Genomic DNA, 26,859 nt, shown 5'->3' on the forward strand with positions numbered 1-26,859 from the left:
CACCTAGTTCTGATGTGGACACACCGACATGAAAGTGACATCATATCAGCGACATTCAATGACAGATAACATTTTCAACGTCTACCTTATGAAACATGGCGCGTTGGTTTTACATATTTTTTATATTGTTTGCTATGGCTTTTTCCCCCATCACATGAAATACATCAGGTTAAAATGCGCTTAGCAAAACAGGCAAGGACCACCTTGGTTTAAATCATCTCCATTCTGCTGACAGAGTATAAAGTTTAACCCGCCACTTTGAAACCAGGGAGGAATTCGAACAAAAAAAAAAAAAAAAACGTATAAAACAAAGGGTCCACTGTACAACAATCAATGCCAGTCCACACTTTGATTTCTCCGAGCAGCAACGTCTGGTGACGGAAGCGAGTGGCGCTCGGCCGTGTTTATTGTTCCGAACGAACGTTTTCACAGCCCATGTGCAGAGTGGAGACCTGGAGTCTGTGCCGTACTCCGCTAACGATGCACGTGGTGACATAACTGCCACACTCTGCTGCTCTTGAACGGCGCAGGCACCCCAGAGCATTATATTAATGCTGCGGTCGCGCCGTTCCCTCGGCCTTTACCGCCCAGTCTGCAGTGCGTGAGCGCTAAAGACTGCATCAGAGAATCGTCTTGAGCTGGAAGCCCCCGGAGGCCTGGGCTGGATGGTGGGAGACCGCATGGATCGCTCAGGGTCTTCAGGCCAAGGCCAGGTCGTCACCACAGTCACTTTCAAAACGAGAGCCGGTCACACGCGCAAATGAGGCTAAAAGTTACAATATTTCTGTGAATGATTCCTTACACAAGAGAGGAGTGAGGGGGCAGGTATATGCATCGCTTCAGACCTAGAATTGTGTATTTAGATTTGTGTGTGTGTGTGTGTGTGTGTGTGTGTGTGTGCGCGTGTGTGTGCGTATTTATAGAGTGTATAAAGTGGAGAAGAGCCAGGCCTTCATGAAAGTCAAACAGTATCATTTCTCTCAGCAGGCCCTCTCAGCCCAAAATGTTTTTTAATTTCTTTAAAAGAAGACTACCGAATTCCAGACGATATATTTATCTTGAACTATTTCAGCCCCTCTTTGCTTATGTTCCTGGAGATTTATTTTAGAAAAGACACTTTGCGCTTCATTATACAGTTTATGGCGGAAGGACAATGAAATCTTTGCTGATTCCTTGGCATGGCGCTTCTGAAGACACAAATTGGAAATTGTTTATCTGTGAGATGTTTCATTTATCTGTTTCATTATTGCTGTAAAGCAGTTATTATATTGATCGGGATGATGCATGACTTTTAAAATGTATCTAAAACTGCAGAATATTAATTTGGTTAGCATATTATTAGATGATAAAGCAATTATGAATGCAGTAAATTCCTTGTTTTTTGTAGAATTTTTACTGAAATCGATGAATGAACCAGGTGCATTTACAGCATTTATCAGGCGCCCTTATCCAGAGCGACTTACAGTCAGTAGTTACAGGGACAGTCCCCCTGGAGACACTCAGGGTTAAGTGTCTTGCTCAGGGACACAGTGGTAGTAAGTGGGGTTTGAACAAGTGACTTTGTGGTCTTCTAGTTCATTGACGCGTGTCTTAACAACTAGAGTACTACCACCCGACCACATGTATACACATTAATGTTCTTCTATAAATTAATTATCGGCAATATTAGAGCTAGTTAATTACTATTGACATGGTGCCTTATAGCGGACATTTATTTGCATAACTGTAGCATCCTGCAATTTTCCTTATGTTATAAAGCATCCTCCCACCAATGTATGTCAATATACAGACAGACTGAATTTGTGACAACAATGAAGCAACCAAAAAAAAAAAATGCAGAAATGTAACTGTATTTGGAGTTAGTGGGGCAGTGGCAGCCTAGCGGTTAAGGAAGCGGCCCTGTAATCAGAAGGTTGCCGGTTCAATTCCCGATCCGCCAAGGTGCCACTGAGGTGCCACTGAGCAAAGCACACACTGCTCCCCGGGCGCTTGTCATGGCTGCCCACTGCTCACTCAGGGTGATGGGTTAAATGCAGAGGACAAATTTCACTGTGTGCATCATGTGCTGTGCTGCTGTGTATCACATGTGACAATCACTTCACTTTATATTAAATTTATATTTAGATATTCGATGTTTATACAAGCCGTTTCCAAGAAAACGTGTAAATTGGTTAACTAGCCCAGCAGTGTGAAGTTTGCTCACGGGCCAGGTCCACTGCAGACACCTTTATCAGCCCACGGGTCCCGGCGCGGTGCCCCTACGTTACCCCCACCCTGTGTTCTGCAGGACCACCTGTTAAAAGACAGAGTGTTGCCGCTCTCTCTTTCTGTCCTCCTCCTCCTCCTCTTTCTTTCTTTCTTTTTTTTTCCCGGTGGCCTGGTTCTTGTCAAGCACTGAGGCACCCAGGTGCTCACTGGTGTATTTGTGCTTAAGGCCTCGGAGGCCCGGCTACGGCTCTGTTTGCCAAAGTACTTCGAAGAGGTGTCAAATATCGAAAACCTGTTTCAAATGCCAAGCTAAGCAAAAAAAACGAAAAAGAAAAAACCCTCCCATGTCCTTCTTGAAGAAAAGGAATTTTGTTCAATCTTGGCTGTTATTTTCATATAATTAGATACTCTCTGCAGCAGCGCATGTTTTGGGAGCCCCGACCGACTGCAGCATGCGCTCATTATATCCTGGGTATCTGCAGCGCTCTGCCTTTCATTTGCGCTCAGCTACGTCCTCGTGTTCCACATGTGAAAGCCATTAATTTCTCATAAAGTAACATTTTATGCATCAGGGAAGGAAAAAAAAAAAAATACAAAAACCAATCATCTTGGGATCATCTCTACCCTTCAGAAGAGACTCGACTGTGTTCAAGCGCCGTGGTGACGAAGCCTGTAATCATCACTACCTCTACTCTTTCTGAAATGAGTCCACTGATCATTTTACTGCGTTTACTTTTTAACCATGACTACCTGCAGCAGACCCTGCTAGTACAGTTCATTTCCTCCAAAAAATGACATGTCAAATTATGCATGAACTGATTACTTTCTCCTCTTAAATAAGTATTTTAGGGCCTTCCCGAGGTCCACATTTACATCTGGGGGCAATGGTGGCCTAGTGGTTAAGGAAATGGATTTCAAATCCCGAGCCATCAAGGTGCGACTGAGGTGCTCTTGAGCTCCCCAGGCACCTTTCATGGCTGCCTACTGCTCATTAATTAAGGGTGATGGGTTAAATGCAGAGGTGCATCACGTGCTGTGCAGTGTATCACAATGACAATCATTTTCACATTTTGTATTTTATAAAATCTAGCACATCTGATTTATTCGTTCGCCAGTGATATTTCTAGAATAAAAGCACTGAAAATGGTTTAGTAGCCGATGTGATACTGAGACGATTCAAGAGATTCAAGTGGTACTATGAGCAAATTTAAACAACCGGGGAATGAGGAAAGTGGGAAGATGTTATGTCGTAATTTGAGTTAAACACCTACCTTATAGGTGTGCCGTGTCAAACAGAAGCAGTCAAACATTATCATCCATAATAACAGTAGCCACTGACCGTACCGAACCAGTAGTGAAGTGAAACAGGCGGGTAGGATCATGGCTCTCCAGGATGCCAGCAGAGAACTTCACTAAAATGTAGAATAAAGTGCTGTTCATTATGCAAAGCCTCTCCTTGTATGAATATATATGATTTTGCCAACTACACAGCTCACATAGCCCTTTCACTGTCTTTAGTATTCTTTTAACTTATCTGGAACACCTCAACTCTTTTGTGTTTAATAGTTATCTATTATTAAATATATTACAATAAAAAAAAATCACAGGCAAAAATTGCATTTAAAAAATAACCTGCCCTCCATTCACAATATTAGCCATTAATTAGACCAATTGTTCTGAAGTCCGACCTTCTCGCTTCTAGGACGAAACCTCTAGGGATCAAATTTCTATCTCTCTCCTTCCACAAAGGCTGCCACGTCTAAGCCTGGTGCTCTTCCCCCGGTTATCTCACAGGAAGCGACTGGTAATTGAGGGCATGCGAGGACCGAGATGTCGAGAACATTTTTAAGCAACGCCAAACAAAGCCTGACTCAAAACGCGACAGAACTCGACCAGCGTCTTCCTGTAAGAGCACCGTTTACCCCCTTCACAGACATCTGGATTCATAATACATGCAGCACCTCCAAATCTGTCCAATCAGCATGTTGTTTCAAGCTGGAGTGCACAAGCCTGAGAAAAGTGAATTCAAAGCAGCAGAGAGCAAAAAGGCAACAACCCTGTTTTGACGGGCAGGACTGCTAAACAACTGAATAAGTGAATCCCAAGCCTTCAGATCCGGGCTTCTTTCAGATGTTATACCTGCTCCTGGGGGGTGAGAATCGTCATTTGTAATAATAACAATAATAACAATAACAATAGCTATTGGAAATATGTCTATTGAAATATGTCATTTGAAACAGCAAAAGAGCTTTGATTAAGTATTAATGTGATGCCTAGGTGCTGCTGGGCTTATTCAGCTGGTGTCCCTTCGCCTGGTTGTGAAAGTGAATTGATTGTCATTGTGAAACAATAACACATGGTGACACAACGAAATGTGTCCTCTGCTTTTAACCATCACCCTAGGTGAGCAGTGGGCAGCCATGACAGGCGCCCGGGGAGCAGTGTGTGGGGACGTGGTGGCACCTCAGTGACCTTCTGATTACGGGGAAGCTTCCTTAACAGCTAGGCCACCACTGCCACATCGTTCCTTAGTGTTCAGTAATGAGGACATTATTAATGTGTGAGGTGAGCTTGTTATGAGCCTTTATTTCTTTTGTTTATAATTAACAAGGCCGATATCAGCGTGTGCAGCTCTACTTCAGCCCGCCGTGGCATTCCAATTAATACATCAGATCTTCTCATAAGATTTGGCTAAATAAAGTGACCTATGCCATTATGCTTCTTATTTCTATAATGCTTATTATAAATTAAATTGTTATACATAGCACCTACCATCATGAAAACAGTGAGAAATGTTATAAATACCACTAAATAAAGAAATAGATCATGCAAAAAAGGTGTTGATAACTCTACAACTACAAATTGTCCAAAGGTGTGTGTGTGTGTGTCACTGTGCACACACCATTGTGGGCTGGCACCCTGCCCACTCTGCATAGGAATAAAGGGTTATTGAAAATTAGTAATTATGATTAGAAGTAAGGACTTCCTCATTTCTAAATATATTTTTACTTTAGGCATAACAATACAGAAATTCATGAGTTATAATGCTTCACTTTTCCTTGAACTATTGGAAACAGGCAGTTCTGTCCTGTCCTGTGTGCCCCAGTTACAGGGCCAGACCTAAAGGACGGCCTTGCACAGCCTGCACACACTGCTCCGTTTCCATCACGCGTTTTTATGACGCTAGGTGATATCCTGACTCAGCCCGAAAGGAGACGTACAGTAACAGAGCCAGGGTTCGTGTCTGGCCGGGCTGTCATCCTGCAGCGCGGGCTGATGGTTATGGAGCCGGTGGGGTCACATGGAGCTGGACGTGCGAAAAACGCAGACACCTGCCCAGTCAACCTCCAGCCCCACCCGCACTCGCCCAGCACCGGTCGCGGCCTGCAGTTGATTTAGTCACGGGGGTGTGAAGAGAGTCTCCGGGACTCTCCAGGAAGGTTGCTATGTTCGTCTGTGTGACTCGCTTTTGGGAATTCACACCCACGTTGCGAAGAGTGATTGGCACAGGCATTTGTGCAGAACAAGACGTCTGCTGAGAGGCTCGAGACGGAGGGAAGTCTGCTCCTGTCCAAGCAGTCACACATTTTACAGGCTCGTAATTAATGCCGGGGCTGCTTTTCCCAAGCCGCCTATTCCCTCTTCCGAGAGTTCATTTTAGTCAATACCCCGGCCTGATTTATAGCTCAGCTGTACAGATCTGCCGAGGACTTCAGACCTCGCTCACTGCTGAGGCACAGGGCTGAGCACAGTGAAGACTGTATGTAAACCTACAGACAAGGGGCTGTATTGATGGCAGGGCCAAACATACATTTCTGCCACCTGAGTTGTACCTGAGCACAACACCTTCAGCAGTTTACAGTGAGGGCCATACGAGCACTAGAAGACAAACAGTAATGAAGTGAATCACATTTATTTCCATTTTTCACTGTTAAATAGCTTTACATGCAACGCATTGCAAGTTAAATCGGGTCCGTGGTTCAGTGGAGTCGTACGGTTGTGAGGCTGTTAGTGACATGACCTCGAACCTGCAAGTGTGTGAGTTCGAATCCCCACTTGGACCTTGTGTGTGTGTGATGTTTGCAAGCTCGCCCTGTGTTGGTGCTGGGTTTCCTCTGCGTTCTCCGGTTTCCTCCAGACGTCCAAAGGCATGTACACCGTGTGTGTGTGTGTGTTTGTGCCCTGAGTCCCCACCCTGCACCCAGTGCTCCAGGATAGGTCTTTCTTGATGTGTAATTATTGCTCAGAACCCCATCTTGAATAACGTTTTATGTACAGTGTTTAAAAATGGAAGGAGCCCAATGACTGACCGCTCTCAAACACACTGCTTCTTCATTCTGGATGATTTAAACCCATGCCAGTCAGTATGTCACAAGCACATTATAGATCATGTTTCTTTCTTTTTTCCTCTGTTTATTCATGAAATCCTGAGGACATTCTTGACTTTTTACACTAGTACATGCTTAGTGTGTATCACTGCTTTTGGAGGCAATCTAAATACGGTTCCCAAAGAAAACTTTACAAATCTGTGAAGCAATGACAGAAAAAGTGCAGTTTCGACATGTCCATGGCACATGCAAGTGCTGCTAATTTGATGCTCTCAGAGACCTGGGAGCTGAATGAGGAGGGAGAAGGACTGAGATGTAGGATGAGACCAGGCCATTTACTGCTTTCGTACTGAACACTATGATGAATGGGGAGCCATTGAATAGAGGCCAGGAGAGGAGTGATGTGCTCATGCATTTAAGTGTCAGTCAAGGTACACGCTGCTGCATTCTAGACAAGTTGTGGTACAGGAATAACAGAAACCCCTCCAAAGCACTATAAATCATGAAAGCACACTGCCATGCCCTTATCTGCTGCAGTCAGGAACCTGAGAATCTCGGAGCCCACGCCACAATGCACTTCAGCAGAGACTAATAAGGTCTTTTGCAGGAAGCCCTCAGCTCATTACTCCATGATTACTCATGTGCCCCGGGTGAATTCGGGCCAAAAGCTGAGATCTCCTTTTTTTTTTTTTTGACGTTAAACAAATTGTTAAACAAAAACAGGCGTTGTAATTGAAAAAAAAAAAATCACCAGCATGCACATTAGCACTTGACCCTAGACACAGGATTAAAGTGCATCTTAAGACATAGAAAGACCAAGACGTTGTTTCATAGCACGCACATTGAAATGTCTTCAGTTGGCCCTTTATGGCCAATTAATGCCAGGCTTGTTTAGAGCAGTTTAGAGCAGTCCATGCATTTCTAAACGATGACAGTGAAGACGCTTCTTGGAGCTGCTCAGAGAGAAGCATGCGATGCTTGCGTGACTTCTTGCACACAACGGGACATTCTTCCAAAATCCTTCTTTGTCAATAAATCATAGACCAGAAGAAGAGACAGGGGTGTCCCCAAACAGTGATTTAAAACCAGCCCCTTCCTTTTGCATGTTGCGAGTGGAATAAACCAGAGAATCGCAAATCACAGCTTCCTGTCACTTGTTTCCAATCTCGTGCAATTCGATTTTGCAGCCATTTTTGGTGGGCCTCTGGTTTAGGCTGTGCAATGCTCAGCTGATTTGCTCGAGAATTATGACATGCACAACCTTGAATCCTCCTTCTTAGCACACGTTGAAACAATGTTTCATGAATAAGATTCTTCTTTAGCCTCTCTTCACCTTCATGACTACTTTGGACACAACCTTGAATCCTCCTTCTTAGCACACGCTGATGAGAGGCGTTGTTCTGACCTCAGTTTCCAGCTAAATTGGATTCTACCATACTCAAACAAAGTATAGCATTTATGTTGCATTTTTTTGTGATTACCACTAATGCAAGATTCCATCACTTTTTAGACAAATTTTGAGGGAAATCTTGAGGGAAATCTAAAAGTCTTGTGGCAGAGGTGGTTTAGCGGGAAAGGAAGCGGACCCGTAATCAGAAGGTCGCAGGTTCAAATCCGAAGGGCCATGGTGCCACTGAGCAAAGCATCGTCCCCACACGCTGCTCCCCAAGCAGGCTTCCCAGATGCCCATTGATGGGTTAAAAGCAGAAGACACATTTTGTTGTGTTCACCATGTGCTGCGTATCACAATCACTTCACTTTTTATACGTAGACCAGTGTGAATTTTTAGAAACTTAACAGTAATAGACTATCTGAAAGGCTAAAAAAAAAAAGGCTGAATCTAGGCTCTTGCTTTGTTTCTGAATAGTTTGCTTGGTCTCCCCTCGATGATTCAGGTTTTCCCCCCAAGTTCTCCGGTTTCTTTCCACCATGGAAAGGCACAGTAGCTGAATTGGTGACTATATAATAAAGTGTGAGTGTGTGAGCATACAAATTGATGTCAAATGCATACATATCCTGTGAAATTATACTGAATGCACTTGAGAATTATTACTTCCCTTAATGCGTATTTGGCTCAGATGAAAACCTATATCAGACTCCTGATTTTAATGTGTAACTTTACTCTTTTGACAAATTAGCCAGATATTCCTAAACATTCTGACTTTGACCAAAGAACACAGAAAGAAACAGAACCTTTTCCTGGCAGAACCACATGTGAACTTAATAAGATTAAAAGCCCCCAAATCTACTGGAGGCTTGGCCAGTTCTCTCGGTTACGGCTGTTTATTTTCACAGGTCCTCTGCAACGGGTCCGTTCTGTTGCGCTTGCTCACAACTGTCAGCCCACATTAAGCCGCAGCCCTTGTCATCGTGGCCTCACACCCAAGGCCACTGGGAGCTGGTGGCAGTCACTTCCTGCTTTCTCAGCAGCTCCGGCTGCAGTGAGGACTGAGATAGGGCCTCCTGCAAAACAGGGATTTTTACATATCGGGGGATTTTCAGCGCTGTGGTTGCTAAACGAAAAACGCTGACGGCCTTGACACAGACAAAAATAAAACAGAGTTGTCTAGAGTGACTGGGTACCCATAATTCTCCCTGCAGAACATGGACGTTTTGAGGGGGAAAACCTTCAGGAAATAATAAATAAATAAATAAATAAATAAATAAATAAACAACAACATTTGTTTAATTCACACCACATTGTAAACATACACGAGTGAGCAGAAGACCCCCGGACCCTGGGCACTACTTGCGGTCGACCTGTAAATGTTTCAGGTTTAGGAGCATGGCTTTTCTAGTTGGCAGGGGTGAGGGGTTTAGAGACTGCAAATAATTGAGGCGATTTGATATGAAGCAGGTTTTTACAATTGAATTTTCATAAACAAGCACAATACCTCACTCACCAGTGCACTGTGAGTGGATTTTGGATTGTGGCTCTGGGGGTAAATGTCCCCACATTTACACTGCCCCCCCCCAAAATAGGACCCCTAATCACCCTGGACATCACATGCTTTTCCCCCTTCCCTCTGGGTGTAGATACATATCAATCAGAACCAAAACAAGCCAATTAAAATGCAGTTTCTTCCCGCAAGCAGTCAAATGCGGAACCATTTCTCCCCTCCCCAAGTCTGAGGTGTAATAAATCCTTCGCCAAGAACTGGAGTGCATTAACCTTTCTTGGTGCATTATATGTTAGCATTTTGCACAATTGCCTTGTGAAGAATACTAGCGATTATGATTTTAATATTAATACTACATACCGATTCGCTCCAAGTATTGGACAAACCTACTATGTGGAAGCTGTGAAGACACTAGGCTATGAAGTACAGAAGAAAAAAAACAATGTTTCATGAATAAGATTCTTCTTTAGCCTCTCTTCACCTTCATGACTACTTTGGACACATTTGGTTGCATTATATGCCATATTCCATTATCATCTTGTGCGATTTAATTAACCTGACGGAGCAAACATCATCCAAGGGATTCTCAACATAGGAACTCTTCCCCAATCTGTAACTGAATGTGCTTGAGAGAAGCCAAGACTGTGAAATGCTGTCATCACAGCAACAGTTTATTAAAAAGAAATAAATAACCATAACCTCATGTGTGTTATTTCGGGCCTTGGAGCAGATTCTCACAATTCTGTTCATTTTATGTTCTTAACAGTGATTGTTTTGGTCATTGCGATACATTTTGTTGTGACTGACTGAGCAGTGCGTGAGGACCGTACCTTGCTCAAGGGAACCTCAGTGGAACCTCGACGGCTCAGGACTTGAACACGCAACTTTTCAGTCACAAGTCTGAGAAAATAGTATTTTGTTTGGGGTTTCGGTGGCAGTGAAATACAAAATACAAAAGCATTTAGTGGGGTCTATATGAACAATTATATTGACAATTCAGTGATATCCATGTCTTGTGGACGTGGATATGTGTATACTTTCTTCTTTATACAGTATAGAAAAATGTATCGTAGAAATTTGCCCTAAAATTAAACTAATTAAAAGCATGATCGAACTTGTGTAACTTGCTGCAGTGTTTAAAACACTGAAATGTAATATTAATAGTTTTTGTGATCACAAAGTGCTTTCCTTGTATAGTGACAAAGGAAACCCAAAGGAAAGTATTAATGTCTGCTGAAAGACTGGTAGGTACCTGCTGAGCACGCAGGAAAATTCGGGGGAAGCGGCAGAGCTCACTGCATTGTATTTCTTTGGCGGTAATCTGGAATGAGAATCAGGGGCGACGTGCGGTGCTTTTTCATGCGCGCAGATCCGCTTTCCTGCCAACAGCGGCGAGCAATAACTCAAGAGCATGACGAGCCCGGCATCCCAGCCATGAAAGCTCATTGGCTATGACAAGGTGTGTTCCCATGATGCCTCCCCCGGCTACGGGTCATAATGGCTTGTCAGTCTGTGGTCATGTGATCAGCTGGCAGCACCAAAACCTTACCTGAGCCATGTGGCCATTTGGTACTCATTTTTTAAACACATTATTATTGTCGTACTCAATTTTGCTCATGTTTGGAAAGGCTTCAGACTTAAACCCACCGATCCAATGTGACTTGAAACGCCCACTAAGGCCACTCAGCACGGTCTCTTGTTGAACAGCCTACACAGGCATCGTACTCAAACATGAACTGCAGGTCTTCCGAAGGTGCACGGCTACTGTACTAGTTACCAGAAACTACTGGAGTGCTGTCAGAATTGATATATTGCATTTTACTGACCTAAAAACATAACCACAAGCATCACTGAGAATAACTCTTTAAGCAGACAATGCTCAGTGTACTTCCTTATCTTAAATATTGCATAAGAGCAGGACAAATGGCCCATCCAAATGTCATCCACCTTCATGGGTCCCCAATGAAGCTATGGCTTCCTCTGCAGGACCGGGGTCAAGTGGAAGGACTCTAAGTGAGAGAGCAGGGATGAGGAGTGAATGGATGAGTGGAGAGGGGGGCGGGGGTTGTAATAAAGGGATATAAAAACCTGGCTGTCAGATCACTTTTAGCCACATAAATCTCCCCTCATTTCCTCATGAGGGACGAGCGGGAGCGCCGCCCACGGTAATTTACGAGTGTCCATGCGGCCATACAGCAGCTTTACAGCTCGGTCAGATCAGAAAGTGCCCTTTGGAGCACCGCCTACTATCAGCAAAGACCCTAAAACCCAAAAGATACGCTCGGGGAGTGAGCTGCAAAGGTCAGTATTTAAAAGGGGAATAATGAAACAATGAAACGCCACCCAATTAAAATGTGTACCTCAAATTATACACTTGAATAATTGTTAGTCACTGATTGTTAGTCACTCTGGATATGGGCGTCTGATGTATGCTATAAATACAAATGATTAGAAACATAAAGAGGCAGAAAGATAGAGATCATGGGGGTGTGGTGGTTAGCAACGAGGTCTCACTTCTCCAAGGTTGTGAGCCTGAATCCCAGCTTGGACCTTGTTTGCATGCTCTCCCTGGCTTGACTCGGGTGTCCTTTGTCCAAAGGCATGTACACTAGGTGAATTGGTGACTAAATTGTCCGTAAGGACATATGTGTGTCCACTGCAGTGGGCTGGCACCTCGCTTTGCACCCAGTGACCCAGTATGGGCTCAAGCAGCTGCGATGCTAACTAAGTGATTATGGAAAGAAAGATTGTGAGAGAATGGTTCCAAATATAAAAGATATTGTGAAATCATTGGATCATTCTGTGGTAAAATAATTGCATCTCTGACATGTTGATGTCCTTTGTAGATGGATTGCATAATACAACGGACGAAAAAAAAACTATTAACACATTTCGCCCTGACCCAAAAGTACACAAACACAAAAGTTTATTTAAAAAAAAAAAAAAAGACCACTCAACCCTGCAATTTCCTAGACATTATTCAAGGAGACGTGTTTTCCTTGAGAGAAACCACAGCTTTAGGGCACGCTGGCAGAACATGAGCACCATACATCAAATCAGCTCTGAGGGGTCCTGACTGTTAGGATAGGAAAATCATTCTGAATTGTGCGGTGCAGCGATGAATGGAAGGAAGGTCGTGGACACGACATGGGATACACCCCATGGGGCATTATGATCAAATCTGTGAAGTTCACACTCTCAGCCGTGCCCACGTCACTGAACAATAAACTGCCTCGCTGTGTGTGTGACAGTCATATAGAGGAGCGACATTCCTCCTCAGTCTTAATAGAAAACTCTACACTACACACTTTTTAACAGCACAATGGCAGCACTGGGATTTGGACCCCACAGGTCGTAGAGTTGGGAGCCCTCGACCCCTCTACCTGAACAAGACAGGCGTGAGGCGTGCTCCACAAAACCCGAACATGGATATTAGCATCATGGCCACTAACGCCAGTTAAGAAACGGGATTCCCAACGTTTATTTGATACCTACGGCTGGTAAACCTCAAAGCTGCTCCGCCGTGCGCCGGGAGTCCCGGCGAAAAAGTAATTGTGGAAAATGTGGTAGTGCGGCGCATACAATTTCATGGGTTTGTTTATACTGTGGTCACCTTCTCCTGCACATTTAAGCAAATCACGTTCAACTCTGTACTGTTGCGACCTGGAAGGTTACTGGTTACACAGTTTACGATGGGTGCTGTCTGGTCCTGTGGGGACAGATCGGGATCCATGTCCGTGTCATCAGAGCAGATCCTCCATGGCGGCATGGCAGAAGGGGAGGGCGACAGAGAGCAGCACGGCTGACGTTCAGTGCCATCTGTAGGCTATTCTTCACATCGGCACCGGTCCCAGCACGTTGAGGGGCCGCTCAGCCTCGCCACTTCATTATCACCGTGTGAGGCAGCTTTCATTAAAGCAGGGGCCCGACGATTGGCGTCTCAGTGGAGCCAGGCCTCTCTGTGAGTACAGAGGCTTTGTTGGGGGGGCTTTAGTTAACGAGATATGCTTGATCGGTATGCAGACAGCTTCTTCTCGCTCATTCTGCCCGTGGCCATCAGCTATTTGGCCTCGAAACTGGAAAATGGGCTGAATGCTGGCTAAAAGCAAAGTACCTGGGAGAATTTTGTGCCATTATAATAATGTCACAACAAGAGTATGCAAGTCAAATTAAGTCAAATTAAGTTTAATGACAAAGTAAAAAGTTTCACCCAGATACACACTCAACGGCACAAGAGGTAAGCAAATTAAAGGTATAAAAAAACTTGGAAGATTACGTTGACTCGAGAGCACAGAGTGTCTCGGCATTCTTGTCATCCTACTCAAACAGACAAACACTTCCTGCCTAAATTAACAATTAAACTCTTGTAAACAGGTCCAACTGGAAATGACAGATTTAATTACAAAATAAAAAAAGAGCTTCCTTGAGTCCTTAAAAAAAAAAAAAAAAGAGGATGGCGGGGAAGGGGGGGCCGTCATCTGTCGCTTCTGTTTCTCTTCCTTCACATTCAGCAGGCCAGGAAAGTCATTCCGTTCCTGCGGTAGGCACTCTGGAAGAGAGGGAGGGATGAGGTGGGTGGGGAGAGAAAGAGAAAAAGAGAAAGAGAGGGAGGGATGAAAATCTGCTATGAATTAGCACTCCAGCTCCACAGAGGCAAGAGGCAGGGCCTTGTTTTCCGGTTTTGTAGACAACTCCGGCTGGAATGTCAGATTTTTTTTTTCTTCTTTTATGTTTAATCTAAGCATTTCTGCTTGTGGGGGTTATAAGCAACCGTGCATGTCTTTTGGAAAAAGCAACCAAGAAAAAGAGAGAGAGAGAGACCTTCGGTGTGGTTAACAAGTGGTTTGTACATCTATTTAAGGAAAGCCGTGGGCCCTTGGAAGCATGAAGTTTCCACATTTTAATAAGGGTGTGGGTATTGTTAGGAGAGACGGGATGCACGCTCAGAAGGGTTAAAATAGATGTATGTGGAAGTCATTTTGTGTCAGCAATTCTGTCTGCATACCTTCAACACCAGGCCTCATTACATCCAAAAAGGCACTTAAAAAAAAAAAAAAAAAAAAAGCTACTTTAAAAGGAAAAATGTCTCCAAATGTGAACTGCAGATACCAAGTGCTTTTCCTAAAAATCAAGCACTCATTTGTGGAATTACAGCTCCTTATGAATGGAATGGCTTGCTTTTGGAAAAAAATATATCTACACCTGAATGAAAGAAACTGTTGTGAACTCCCCTGACACGGTGGGTAAGAAATGAATACCTAATTTACTTGGGCAAGAGGACATCTAAGAAATTTAATGGCAAATGTGAAACTTAACAGCATAAGGAGTGCAGCTCAAGCCTCATTTCAAACTCCTGAACCGGTGCCGATTTTGGCCGATATTTAAATAAAGATGCCAGCCAGGATACACACACAAAGAGAGCAATGGGCTGCAAAGTGAACAGGCTGCTCAGCATAAGACTGAGTAGAGAGGGGAGGTGTTAATCAACTCGGAAATATAAGCAAAACTGACGCTTTCTCGTTTGGATTCAAGCATTAATATAATGTGAGGCCAGTGGTGGCCTAGGGACTAAGCAAGAAAGCTTTTGACTGAAAGGTTCATGGGTTTGAATCCACCAACAATCAAGGTGCCACAAAAGCTACCCTTGAGCCAGGTATAGTCCCTACACACTGACCAGGATGGGAGCACGGTGTGTATGACAATGGCAAATAATTTCACAGTTTCCCTGTAGCGACACAGTCTTTTAAAAATGGCAGGTGTGAGCACTGGGAGTGCTTATTGAAGTGGTTTAGACTTTACACTGGCATAAGAAATAAAATATGTTCCCCAAAAGAGGCATTTCCAGGAGGACACATTCATAACAAAGATTTTTTACCAGTAGTTCTAGGATATGTGTAATATTTCCTCCCATGTAAAAGCTCCTAGTTACAGCAGGGCAGAGAACGTTAACATTTCCATTCTGTCCCAGTCTAGGCTGGAACTCATAATGCTGTGAATCCTTGGGGTCTCCCCTTGATTTGCCACGGACTTCTGTTTCACACTGTCATTATCAGTGTACCAAATTACAGGATCTGCAGAGCTCCAATCAGCAGGCCAGTAGGGAATCAGATGGATGGTGGAATATACGGACGGATCTCTGAAGTGTCTCTTGTCCTTAAGCTCCGGACCTGTATCAATTTCAGTCGCAGGCTCACCAGCAATGACCTCTGTTTCTGCTTATCGGCCCTGGCTACTCATCAACGTGCAGCGACAGGGTTTTTCTTACAGCCTCTTATCTTCTCCTTTTTTTTTTTTATTATTTCCTCGATTTCTGTCAACTTCCTGTTTGGATTGTTGTTGGATGGAAGGGGGTTAAAAAGCAGTCTGCTGCCACTGCAAAACCTTAATTCAGCTGATACTTCAGAGTAGAGCTGTGAGCTTCATGGCAGCCCAATCACTGGATGCCTAGAAGACGTCTTTAATCAAGGGATGAAGTGATTACTCATCATTCATCAAGGATCAAAGGCTCTGTTGTAGATTCCACATGGTTTTAACTTTTCCATCAATTTCAGGAAAAGCAGTAATGACTATAAGGACAAAAGCCTGTAGGCCTGATGCACGAATCCCTTTACAGGGTGGAAAAGAGGCATTTAGTGTGGACAGCATCTGGTAATGAATTAATAATATTTATATGCAAGGCAACTGAATGCCATGATTTATTTCCTTGGTATTAACTCACTATTGTACATCCCTAGCTTATGTGCCTGCATGGTTTGTATGGGCATTGCAGCATAGACAAATAAAGCTAATAAAGTTAATTATTAACTAATAATCACGAGATGTATTTTGTCATCACTAATATTTAAAACTAACAAACAAGTGGAGCACAGCACACAGTCGCAAAAGCAGTTTCATTATAGGTGTTTAAAAAAATTTGATGTAACAAATTGACTAATGCAAAAAGAAAATGCTGGTACAACGTATCAGATTTAATTAAAGCAACTGAGGATTAGTTTTTAATGCAATTTTGTAATGTCAGGATGTGTTGGACTTTGAAAGGACATTTGAAATGTCTTGTACATATGGCCAAGTTAGGAAGTTAAGTGTTCGGTCCTATACAGCCGCTAGATGGGTTAAGAGCTTGTGTGGGCTTTCAGTGTAATAAAAAATAATGTGTCGTACCCCACCAATTGTGCTAAAGCTCAAGTTTTAATCTCACAGATGATTAATGCAGTGGTCAAGGCAGCTCCTAAAACTGGACAGCTTATGAGCAGCTTCAATAAATCCGTAGCTGGTGTCAAAACAAAGTAGTCATGCTGGGAGATCACTTTTACAATCCACGCAACAAGAACAGACACTCAAATAAGCGCTCTAGCACAAAATCCATATGGTCTATTTTCTGGCCAGATATCATGAAAAATCATCTAACCGCTCCTGACTTTTCCTCTTTAAACACTCTGAGCACACACCTTAGAGGAAGCTGGCGGGGAGCGTGGCTCGGTAGGACAAGGAACATAAATAAACATGAGGCCTCCCCCTCTGATATATGTATAATATGGGGGAGATCCAAATGGAAGCCGCTGAGACACGGCTCAGGAAGAGCTCCTTCCTGGATGGAAATATATTTTCATTTGGTCGTGGAGTCACATTAACAGTTCTGGGACTGATAATGCCACCCCTTCCCATGATCCTCTTCTGGGTTAATTATTTATACTCTGTGAGGGAAGGAGGGGTAAGAAAATCATTGTTGAAGCACAGTGTACTGCACATGTGTGTCTGAGGACAGGGCTTTTCAAGTCCGTGGTGCCAGACAGCCAAATGGCGCTGCTGGCACAAAAACAGACGTGGCCCCAATCAGCTTCTGATATTTGACAGAATGAAGAGAGAAGAGTGGGGAAAAGGAAAAAAAAAAAAACTGCGGTTTCTAAAGCCTGCCGTACATATGCATGTATCTATACATGTTTGGTGCTACTGAAAGCCTTACGCAAAATCAACCAACTTAACGCAAACTCTAGGATGGGAGTTTTTTTACAAATATGAAAAAAAAGGAAGAAAGACTAACCGATTCAAAATGAGTTTCATTTCATAGCTTGTAATTTAATTTTATTACAGACGTGTCAGAAAGGCAGTTTATACAGTGAAATTCAGATTTTTGTCCATGCAATCGGTAAATTTTCAGCTGTGTCAACCATGCCATCAGCAGAACACACAGATTTAAAAAAAATAAATAAAATAAACTTCTCAATTATTAGTCCTTTGAGATAGACTGTCAATATAGCAAACACACACAGCAAATTACAGAACTCAAGGGCTTCCTCTCCACCATTCATAAATCTCCACTCCACTGCTAAATACTGCTAAGTAAGGTGTTCTCTCCCCCTTTAGAGAAACACTCCAAGGAGGTCCTCAATTTCAGACCAGCCAGACCTGGCCCCACACACACCTACGCTGGGCCCTGGCCTTGGCAGGAGTGGTGCAGGGGTCTGCTGCCCTCCACAGCTATGCAGAGGCTAACAGCATCTGTGAGCTCCAAGAAAAACAGCCAAGAGAATACGGCATCTGTGGAGAAAAGAAGACGAAGAAGAAAAAAAAAAAAAATGCAGAGCTGCTCTGATGAAATACCGCCTGCTGACAGGACAAGGAGGAAGAGGCTGTGTGGTTTGAAAGCCCCTGTTCATTCGCCGCGGTGCTTTAAAAAAAGAAAACCCTCCAGTAGCCCAGTAACTGACCTTCGCTGAGTTTAATGGCTGTATATATAATATAAGCAGAGCAGAGATAGCTGTAGGCATGAGGAACGCGTGGTGGGTGGACGAGCGTGATGACCAGCAGGCCCGAGGAAGTTCCTGGCTGCGTTCCTGCCCCTCCGCTTCCACACCACAGCAGGGTTTGGTCACCACATGTTGGTGGTTATCATCACAGACTGTCACAGGCAAGGGACTGTACACTGATTTGGAGACTTGGAGCACAAGGCAGCCATGATTCAATTTTTGCTATTGTTTTCATTTTTTATATATGAAAGGAAGGGCACGATGGTCTCGCATAATCAAACCAGCATGAAGGATAAATACAGAGCAGACAGTGTAAACCCTGACTGAGACCAAATAAAACTAGTTAGGGGTAGTTAGGGTTGGTCATGTGACAATGTTTTTTTTTTAATCAATCATACAGATGGGGACAGAAAATGAGTCTCAGGACCGATTCTTTTTTTTTTTTTTGTGAACCTTCACACTATCACAAATCATGCTGCCTCAAGCATGTGTTTGCAGTGGACTGTAACTGAATATCAATATTTTGATATTGATAGATATTGATAGATTTTAATGTAAATATTTAACACTTAAATATTTAAATGCTGACATGCCCATTTCTACTCTTTACAGACCGAGAGCTAAAGGTTGATGCATTTTCATACATACCTTAACTGATGCATTGAATATTGATGCATCTGATCAATTTTTACTTCACATTATGCTTTCAAATAAGTCACTGAAATGAATGCTCTGAACACCCCTTTGCTGCGCCATGTAGCTGCGTTCGATTGTCGTTTTACTTGATTCTGTTTAGACTGGAACACTGAAGTCAAAGTGAAGTGATTGTCACGTGATACACAGCAGCACAGCAATGCACTCAGTGAAATCGGGGAGCAGTGTGTGTGGACAGTGCTTTTGCTCAGTGGCACCTCAGTGGCACCTTGGCGGATCGGGATTTGAACCGGCAACCTTCTGATTACGGGTCCGCTTCCTTAACCGCTAGGCCCCCACTGCCCCCTGAGATCACCATATCAGCCAATCAGACAGACAGATAAAACTGAGGCAGTCTCTGGAGGTTAGATTTTTCCTGTGAGGAGTAAGATGATCAGGCTCCCACTTTCCTGATACAGAAGACACATCTCTGCCAAAAAAGGAAAATAAAACGTGAGAGCAAAGATGGAGAGCTCCCATTGAGAAGATGCTGGTCTTTGATCAGGACTGTTGTGTCCCCTGGTTGGCTCCCACCGCCGAGGCAGTCGGGGTGAACGTGAGAGACAAACTGTCTCCTCTTCACAGAGAGATGACACTCCAATTACCCGACTCGTGCCGGGGGGAACTCACACATGTAACGCATTACAGCAAATCTCTCCTTCTCTCTCTCTCTCTCTCTCTCTGTTCCTCCTGGGTGTTATTTTTTCATGCCCGATAAATTGGGAACTATTAGCCATTTATTTCTTTGTTGTAATAAACGATGTGGGCCGTGCAAAGTCTACCTTGTCTATGTGTGGCGCTATAACCCCCTATTTTTTTCTTTTTAAAATACAATCTTGGACAGATGGATGTTTGAGTACTTTCCTAACAGCAGCATAAACTTCCTTTAACGCTCCATAAAAATGTTCAGTGCTCCGTCTCGCACCTTCATACAGACTAATTTTTGTCTGTCCTGCACAAATGGACATGGCCAAAGTACACAGCATGAGAAAACCAGCGGGCCTGAATACATGAAAACCGTTGTATATAAACCAAGTATATACAGCGAGCGTGGGCAGACAAAGAGCCGTGTGTCTGGACGGGGGCGGGCCAGGAGAGAAGAAAATTAATGATAAAAACTGAACAATGTTAGTGACAAGCCTAAATGCTAAACAGAGACTAGATAGTAGGAGCTGGCCTTAGTATACACACAGCTCCGCAGCCGCAATGAGATGCAGCGATAAACACGATTCCGACTCATCCATATTAATGGGCAGGGGCTCCAGATGTGCACATGACAAAGAGAGAAACAGAGAAGGAGACATGGGTCACAAGAGGAGGGGTGCATGTTGGCGCCCCCAAGTTTCAAAGCCACCATTTGAAACTGGGGACGGACACACGAGTGGAGACATGGGCAAATCCCTGCAGGCCACTGCCGTGCGGCGACTGCGACGCTGCCTCATTACACGCACTGATTTCTGATAAAAGGCCGCGACTCGTTCTGGACCCTCTTCACTGTCTCACGAGATCGTTGTCTCTCCCCATTTCACTCAGATTTACGGGGTCATACTGGTGTACCAGAATATGACAGGCTGAAGGTTTTCACACCCGCAGAACAGGCAGTAAAAGCACTCTGTGGTTTGCAGTGTGCCGTCGAGTGAAAAGTTCCTCCCCACACTGCACAAAACAAGAATCTAATGGCAAAGGCCAGGTTACACTGGAACTTATTAATAACGCATCATAAAAATGAAACACACACCAACGCACAGAAAAAAAGTTTAAAAAATAAAAAAATAAAAAAAATAAAATCAAATCAATAGATCATATACGGAATTTACCAGACGAGCTTATCCAGACTTAGTTACAGAGTTACAAGGAACGTCCTCTCAGAGTTAAGTGTCTTGCTCATGGACACAATGGTAGTAAGTGGGGTTTTAACCTGGGTGTGCTACCCACTAGGCCACTACCAATCTTAGTAGAGAGACTTCTCAAACTGTACTACAGTATTGATGGTACTCAAGACTCCCTTCAGTTGTAACCTGAAATTATTGTTAATATTCAGAGTGTTTAAAATCCTTACTTGTGGTGTTTGACTGCAGAATTTACTACTTATATTAATACATAATAAATCATATCCAAATGTAAAACTTTTGGAGATCCAATAATCACTAATTGTCTAAATCTTAACACGTCTGAGCACTATGGCCTAAAAACTCTTCATTACAGTCAGAGCAATTCAGGGGACCCAATGCTGGTAAATTAATTTCAAATTTGGTTCAAAAGGCCCATATACAAATAATCAAAAAGTTGACAAACATCAAATCACATCACAAAATCAAGTAAGCGAATCCCACAGTGTCTAATGTGTTCAGTTTGTTAACAAGCTAACATTATATTCGTCTTATAAGTCAATGTTTCAATAATTTAAAAATGACAAATCTATAAACAGGCTGGTAGTAATAAGTTGTAATAGCTTTCACTTCATTCAAAAATGAGCGTCACTGCTATATCTATATAAAACAAGGTTCGTATGTTCCTGATGATGTTTTAGCAATATATTACCAAGCTGCAGATCTTTTTTTTCCCCCCGTTATATATCTTGTGAGCGCCCACACATGCACATGACAGGCAAGGTTTTATCTTTGTGTGTGTACGTCTTTATGTATGTATCTATCTATCTGAAAACAGAAACCTAATCCTCCAGTAAAAACGTCTTCATTCAGCCGTCATGAGCTGCGCCATGGACAGGCAGCGCTGGGCGGAGGTGATTTAGAGCGAAGCAGCCCCTTCCGAGATTTCTGTGCAAAGGATTAGAGTTGTTATTGCGCTGCTGAGCCCCGTTTTCTTTGGGAGCCCAAAGACGGGGGGCTCCAGCAGTCCAGCGGGGGAACAGTAGTGCAATGGGCCGTACTGTACACCACCTCGCTGTGAAGTGGGAGCCGGGGGTCAGCATGCGGGGGGAAAGCGGGACAATCTCGCCGGCTAAGGACACACGCATGCAGGGAGGACGCGGCGCATCCATGCTGAGGCTTCACGCAAAAATAATGGCTACTCTGTTAACTGCACCGAAAGATGGATTGCATGGCACAGTAATAAATACTTCCATATGCAGCATGACAGAACACATGCAGAAAAATATGGCTGCTTCCATAAATTGAAGAAGAAGAAAAAAAACGTCAAAATTTTCATTCCAGTTGCACCAATTTTAAAACCTTTTTATAAAGCATTCTTATATCTTGACTTCAGCAGTTTTAGCACTTCTCAGTCTTCTCGCCAAAATCACATGTCTATCCAAAATAACATTCAGAATCTAATCTGTTATATCCCCTTAAGCGCGGCCTTTTCTGATATGTCCTGAAATGCTGACATTTTGGAAATCCTTTTGATAAAACTCTGCCTAGTTGGACAATTGCTTGAAGTTGGACCGGCTTCCCGCTTTTCCATCAGCCCCTTTCTGACAGCGTTTAGAGCCGACTGTCAGAATACTTGACAGAGGATCCAAAAAGACACAACCGGGCCTTAAAAGAAGAGGTATTCCAAAGCGCGAGTTGAGGTGTCTCCACTTGTAAAAATAAAAAAGGGGGGGAAAGAAAGAAAGAAAACAGAACAGACGCCGGGATGGTTTTATGCGGCTTGACACAGATATAAAACGGGGTCTGGGTTGCCATGCCATGGCCCGGCTGAATAGGAACCAGAATGTCAAAAGCATAAAAACAGGTTCAATGGGCCATTTAGCAGAGCATTTATGAGGCATTGAGAAGGGCAAGGCCTTACAGAAAACAGTGGATGTCAGCAGCGCAGCACGAGACGTCTGTCCTCACGCCGAGATACAGAGACGGTGGGGCAATAAACAAAAGCCGAGGCTCATCACTCCTACGCCTGTTGTCGTTGGCACAAGACGGCGTGCAGAAGCGAGACTAGATGAAATCAAGAGTGGAGCACCAAATACTGCAGCCACGGCAACTTCTAAATATGAAAAAACTGCCAACAAAGGTTTAAAATTTCTACCACGGACTTTTAAAGGAGAAACAAAGGAGAATTATATATTCAAGTTTCAATTCAAATTTCCTTATTTGACAATGACTTGCGTCAATACATACATACATATTACAAATACTTGGTTTTAAATGTATATAATCAACAAACCTAAAACAAGAAAAAAAATATAGAGTTACAGGAAATGTTCTACACTTCTAAACTGTAGTCTTCTTTTTCATGAGAAAAACTGAGTATCAGTACTCTCAGAATACAGTCTGGTTCAACCATTCTCGAGGAGAAACTTGGATTTCTGACAATTATAAGTTCTCGAGCAAGGCATGAACCTCAAGGAGCAGGATATAATATGTTTGACCTAAAGAATACAATATCATTATCAACATCAGTATCAATAAGTTCTAGACCTTACGGATTCTGCTATTGGTATATTCCCAAGCACCAGGTATAAAATTAGTAGCATAAAAAATGCAAACACTTTTTGCACTAAAAACTAACAATGTTCACAGCAGAAGCATTTATTGAAAATTATAGATATATTTTTAAAATTGTAAAAGGCAAACCAATAAAAAACAAGCAGACATTTTTTAAATCAAACCTATTCCTACAACTACTGAGTACACAGGAATTCTGGGGTTCCCAGTGGTCTCACATCAGAACTTTCGGGTCCTGAGAATAGTTTTGTTTCGGATCATTCCTTAATTTTGTTTACACCAGAATAAAATTAACTATTAAGTCTAATGCAACCTACAGTTTTCAGCCCAATGAGTCGTATTTGGCTTTCACAACAGTAGCCCAACAGAGCGAAGGGGTTGACTGCTCCATTGGAATATAATCAAATTAGCCTTGAATTGCTGAAACTCTTGCATTACTGCCTTGTTTTCAGTTTCAAAGTCAATACTGTAATCTCTCGTTGACTTGATTGTTGTAATATGAGGCAGATAAAGCCTCCGACGTTGACCAATCAGAGGGGCAGACATTTAAATTACAGTGTCATGTAGCCCTCAAGGCAAAACGGTCTTTGTAACCTGAGTTTAATCTCTGCCTGCAACCAAAGTATTTCCAGATCGCCTCCGTAAATAATGCAGCATTTTGGGACAGGAGGGTTATACTTTCAACATGGTGTCAGCTCAAAAATCGAGTCTGCGGTTCACTTACAGTGGAGATCTGTTGCACGCACCTAAACAAAGTCCAGTTACGTATATAAAAATGCAGAGAATTACGTTTAAATATTTTAAAGTAGAAGCAGATTCTAAATAGAATATTTAACTATTCCAAAAGGGGGGAAAAATATTGGACATTGATTTCTTTCTCTAAAACACATACTCATACATACACACACTAAATTAATTGCCAGTAGTCAAAAGCTGAAAAAGTGTCAAAGTCAAAACATCTGGAAGTCTTCACTTATCATCATAGGTTAGAAAAACCATACAGCACCTGTTTTTTATATTAAGCCTTGAAAGCCTTTATATTAAGCCATTTCAATGAGTGTAATCGTTTCCTATTTGTGTTGACTGGGCAGTACCCAAGGTGGCCGCAGAGATGTCATACTATTCAGTCATGCCCTCTGCAATGCCATCTCTTAACATGGGGCACTGGTCTAACTGTGCTTGACTTATTTTCCATGAAACATGTTCATAAATAGACGGCCTTTGGTTTATGGTTTGGTTTGAAACTGCATGAATGGTTAAAAAAAAAAAAGGAATAGGAAGGAATAGTTTTTTTTTTTATACAAATTGCCAGAAGAGTATATTGATATGTACTGACCAACCACCATCCATCAATTTCTGGCGTCGAGTGACTCGTCTGTAAATTGCTCATTACCTTTGAATTACTGATTGACCGCAATAGCCAAAGCCTGGAGACTGGCAGGGACATGTCAGCGTTCACTCCTAAAGTCATTTCTCAAGCGCAAGCGGGCACTTGTGATGCCCACATGGCCGGGGAGAAGCAGCTCGCTAAGCAAAGGTGCCTCAGCATGCGAAATAAACAGATAAGTCACGGAAACAGGCAGCAAACAAAAACAAAAAATTAACGCTTTGCATTTCCAGGATGGATCGAAATTGCGCCGTTTAAATCACCAGTAGAGTTATGCTGCTTTTTCTTTTTTATGAGGAAAATTACACTGACCACAAATTGCTCTCAACAATTCCAATACTTCTGAGCTTTACCACTTTAAAATGAGGTTGCTTGGAGATTATAAATATAACTCTTTTACAGCTCTGTTATTACGCACTGAGAAGGGGGAGAGTGGGCCAATCTTGTGGCTGTAGCGCCTGATGGCCTCTCTGATGTGGGCGGGCTGGATGGCACTGCTCTGAGTCTCTGCGCCACAGGCTGCTGCACACTGCATCGGGGACGGGGGGGTGCAGAGACAAGAGAAAGAGAGAGAGAGAGACAGAGGAGGACGGGGCAGGGAGAGGAGGGAGGTGGAGAGAAAAAACACAGAGCCAATATTATAACTAAATCAAAAACAGTGTGAGAGCCCCTTTAAAGGAAGCCCATGCTCCAAACACAACAGTGAATAGGTTTTGTGATCTACTCTGAATTAAAATGGGCCAACGACGAAGTCAAGGACGCAAGACAAGAAACATATGGCCCGCAGCAGCCTGCACCTACGCAGATAGTCTAGGCATTATGTGCAGTGAACTTCCAAACCAGGAGCTGCAGGGGCTTCATTTGATATGCGGTGGTCTAACAGTAAATGATCGCTAACTACTCGCTGCCATATGTGATCTACAATAATTGCGCGCTGTCACCAAATGCATTTGGCTTGCGACGGAAAGGAACAATTTGACTAAATCTCACTGAGGGGGGCTTGGGTGGTGATGGGGGAGGATGGGGTATAGTGAAAAACAGATTCGCTCTTCAGTCAACTGGCTCCAGTAAAACTGACATGGCAGAACACCAGGGAAGAACTAATATTATATAAGCTCCTCTGCCAACATTTCCACTGGGATTCAGTACACAGGAACTGGGTCTTCCTTCTGACTGGGACAAACACAGCAGTGGGTTCCTACCTTAAACTTGTTCTAAAATGATTACTGATTCCAGACTGGTCTATGACTGGAAATGCAACTTTATAACACTTATTGTTATAATTAAATCACAGAAAATAGTTTTGAGAAAATAATCACAAGACTGTTTTAATAACGATTACAGTGTTAGTAGCTGGTTCTTATAAGAACTATAAATATAGTTTCCTACAATCTACATATCTTATTCACAGAAAAACCATCCCAATCCTACCAACTATGTTAAAATAAATAGTTAAACAGCAACATGGCATTTCCAACAGAGTGACCATCTCTGACCTTCTTTCGTTTTCGCTGCTTGGCCTTGCTGCTGAGGTCATGAACCAGACCCCCATTGCCCTGGACCATGGAGTGCAATTTGGCCTGGTGACCAGCAGTCAGAGGACCACTGGGTGTGGAGGGAGGTGTGTTCTCTGGAGAGTCAGGGTCTTTCTTCATTGAGGCAGAATAGGCCTGCACAAAAAGTTAATTAACAGTTAATAACACAGGAACACTGACATCTAAAAATTGCATATTTCATAAGAAGCAAAGCCACTGCAGAATTATTTCAATTTATTAAATGTAGGCTGGTTATTACAATGTGGGTGTCACTGTCAGGGTATAGAAGTCATTCTGTGGTGAGCTGTTTTAGTTTCCATTAATACAGCAGTACAGCAAATTCAATGCAGTCATCTTAATCACTTGCAGTTAACCCAATTTGCCCATGGCACAAAAAGGTTGCCAAAAAATGCATGTGATTACAAGGTGATAAGGAGTGAATTAATTCTCACATCCACCAGCCTCTAGTTTGCAAAATTATCTACAAAAACAAATCATCCATTGACCTATGGGTGAAAACATACTAAGATTTCACCCATACCCAACAAAGCTCCTAAGCCCCAGTGGTCTTTCCTTGACCACAGGCTGGGAGGATTACAAAAAAATACCCTCCATACTGGAGGTCACGCAACACAAACTGGGGTGAAATGACGAC

General features: G+C 43.0%; 1 protein-coding gene across 2 annotated transcripts in view; it reads right to left on the bottom strand.

The window, feature by feature from the left end:
* Nucleotides 1–13,600: 13,600 nt before the first annotated feature.
* Nucleotides 13,601–26,859, bottom strand: part of supt3h (SPT3 homolog, SAGA and STAGA complex component) — a 74,475-nt gene continuing 61,216 nt past the window's right edge. For both annotated transcript variants that reach the window (XM_028999006.1, XM_028999015.1), the window contains 3 exons: nucleotides 26,166–26,339; nucleotides 25,088–25,198; nucleotides 13,601–13,985 (listed from right to left, as the gene is read on the bottom strand). In XM_028999006.1, the coding sequence (XP_028854839.1) occupies nucleotides 13,944–13,985; nucleotides 25,088–25,198; nucleotides 26,166–26,339 (327 nt within the window). In that variant the 3' untranslated portion in view covers nucleotides 13,601–13,943. The remainder of the gene's footprint in view (nucleotides 13,986–25,087; nucleotides 25,199–26,165; nucleotides 26,340–26,859) is intronic.

The sequence above is a fragment of the Denticeps clupeoides genome, chromosome 1, assembly GCF_900700375.1.
Source record: "Denticeps clupeoides chromosome 1, fDenClu1.1, whole genome shotgun sequence".
Lineage (NCBI taxonomy): Eukaryota > Metazoa > Chordata > Actinopteri > Clupeiformes > Denticipitidae > Denticeps > Denticeps clupeoides.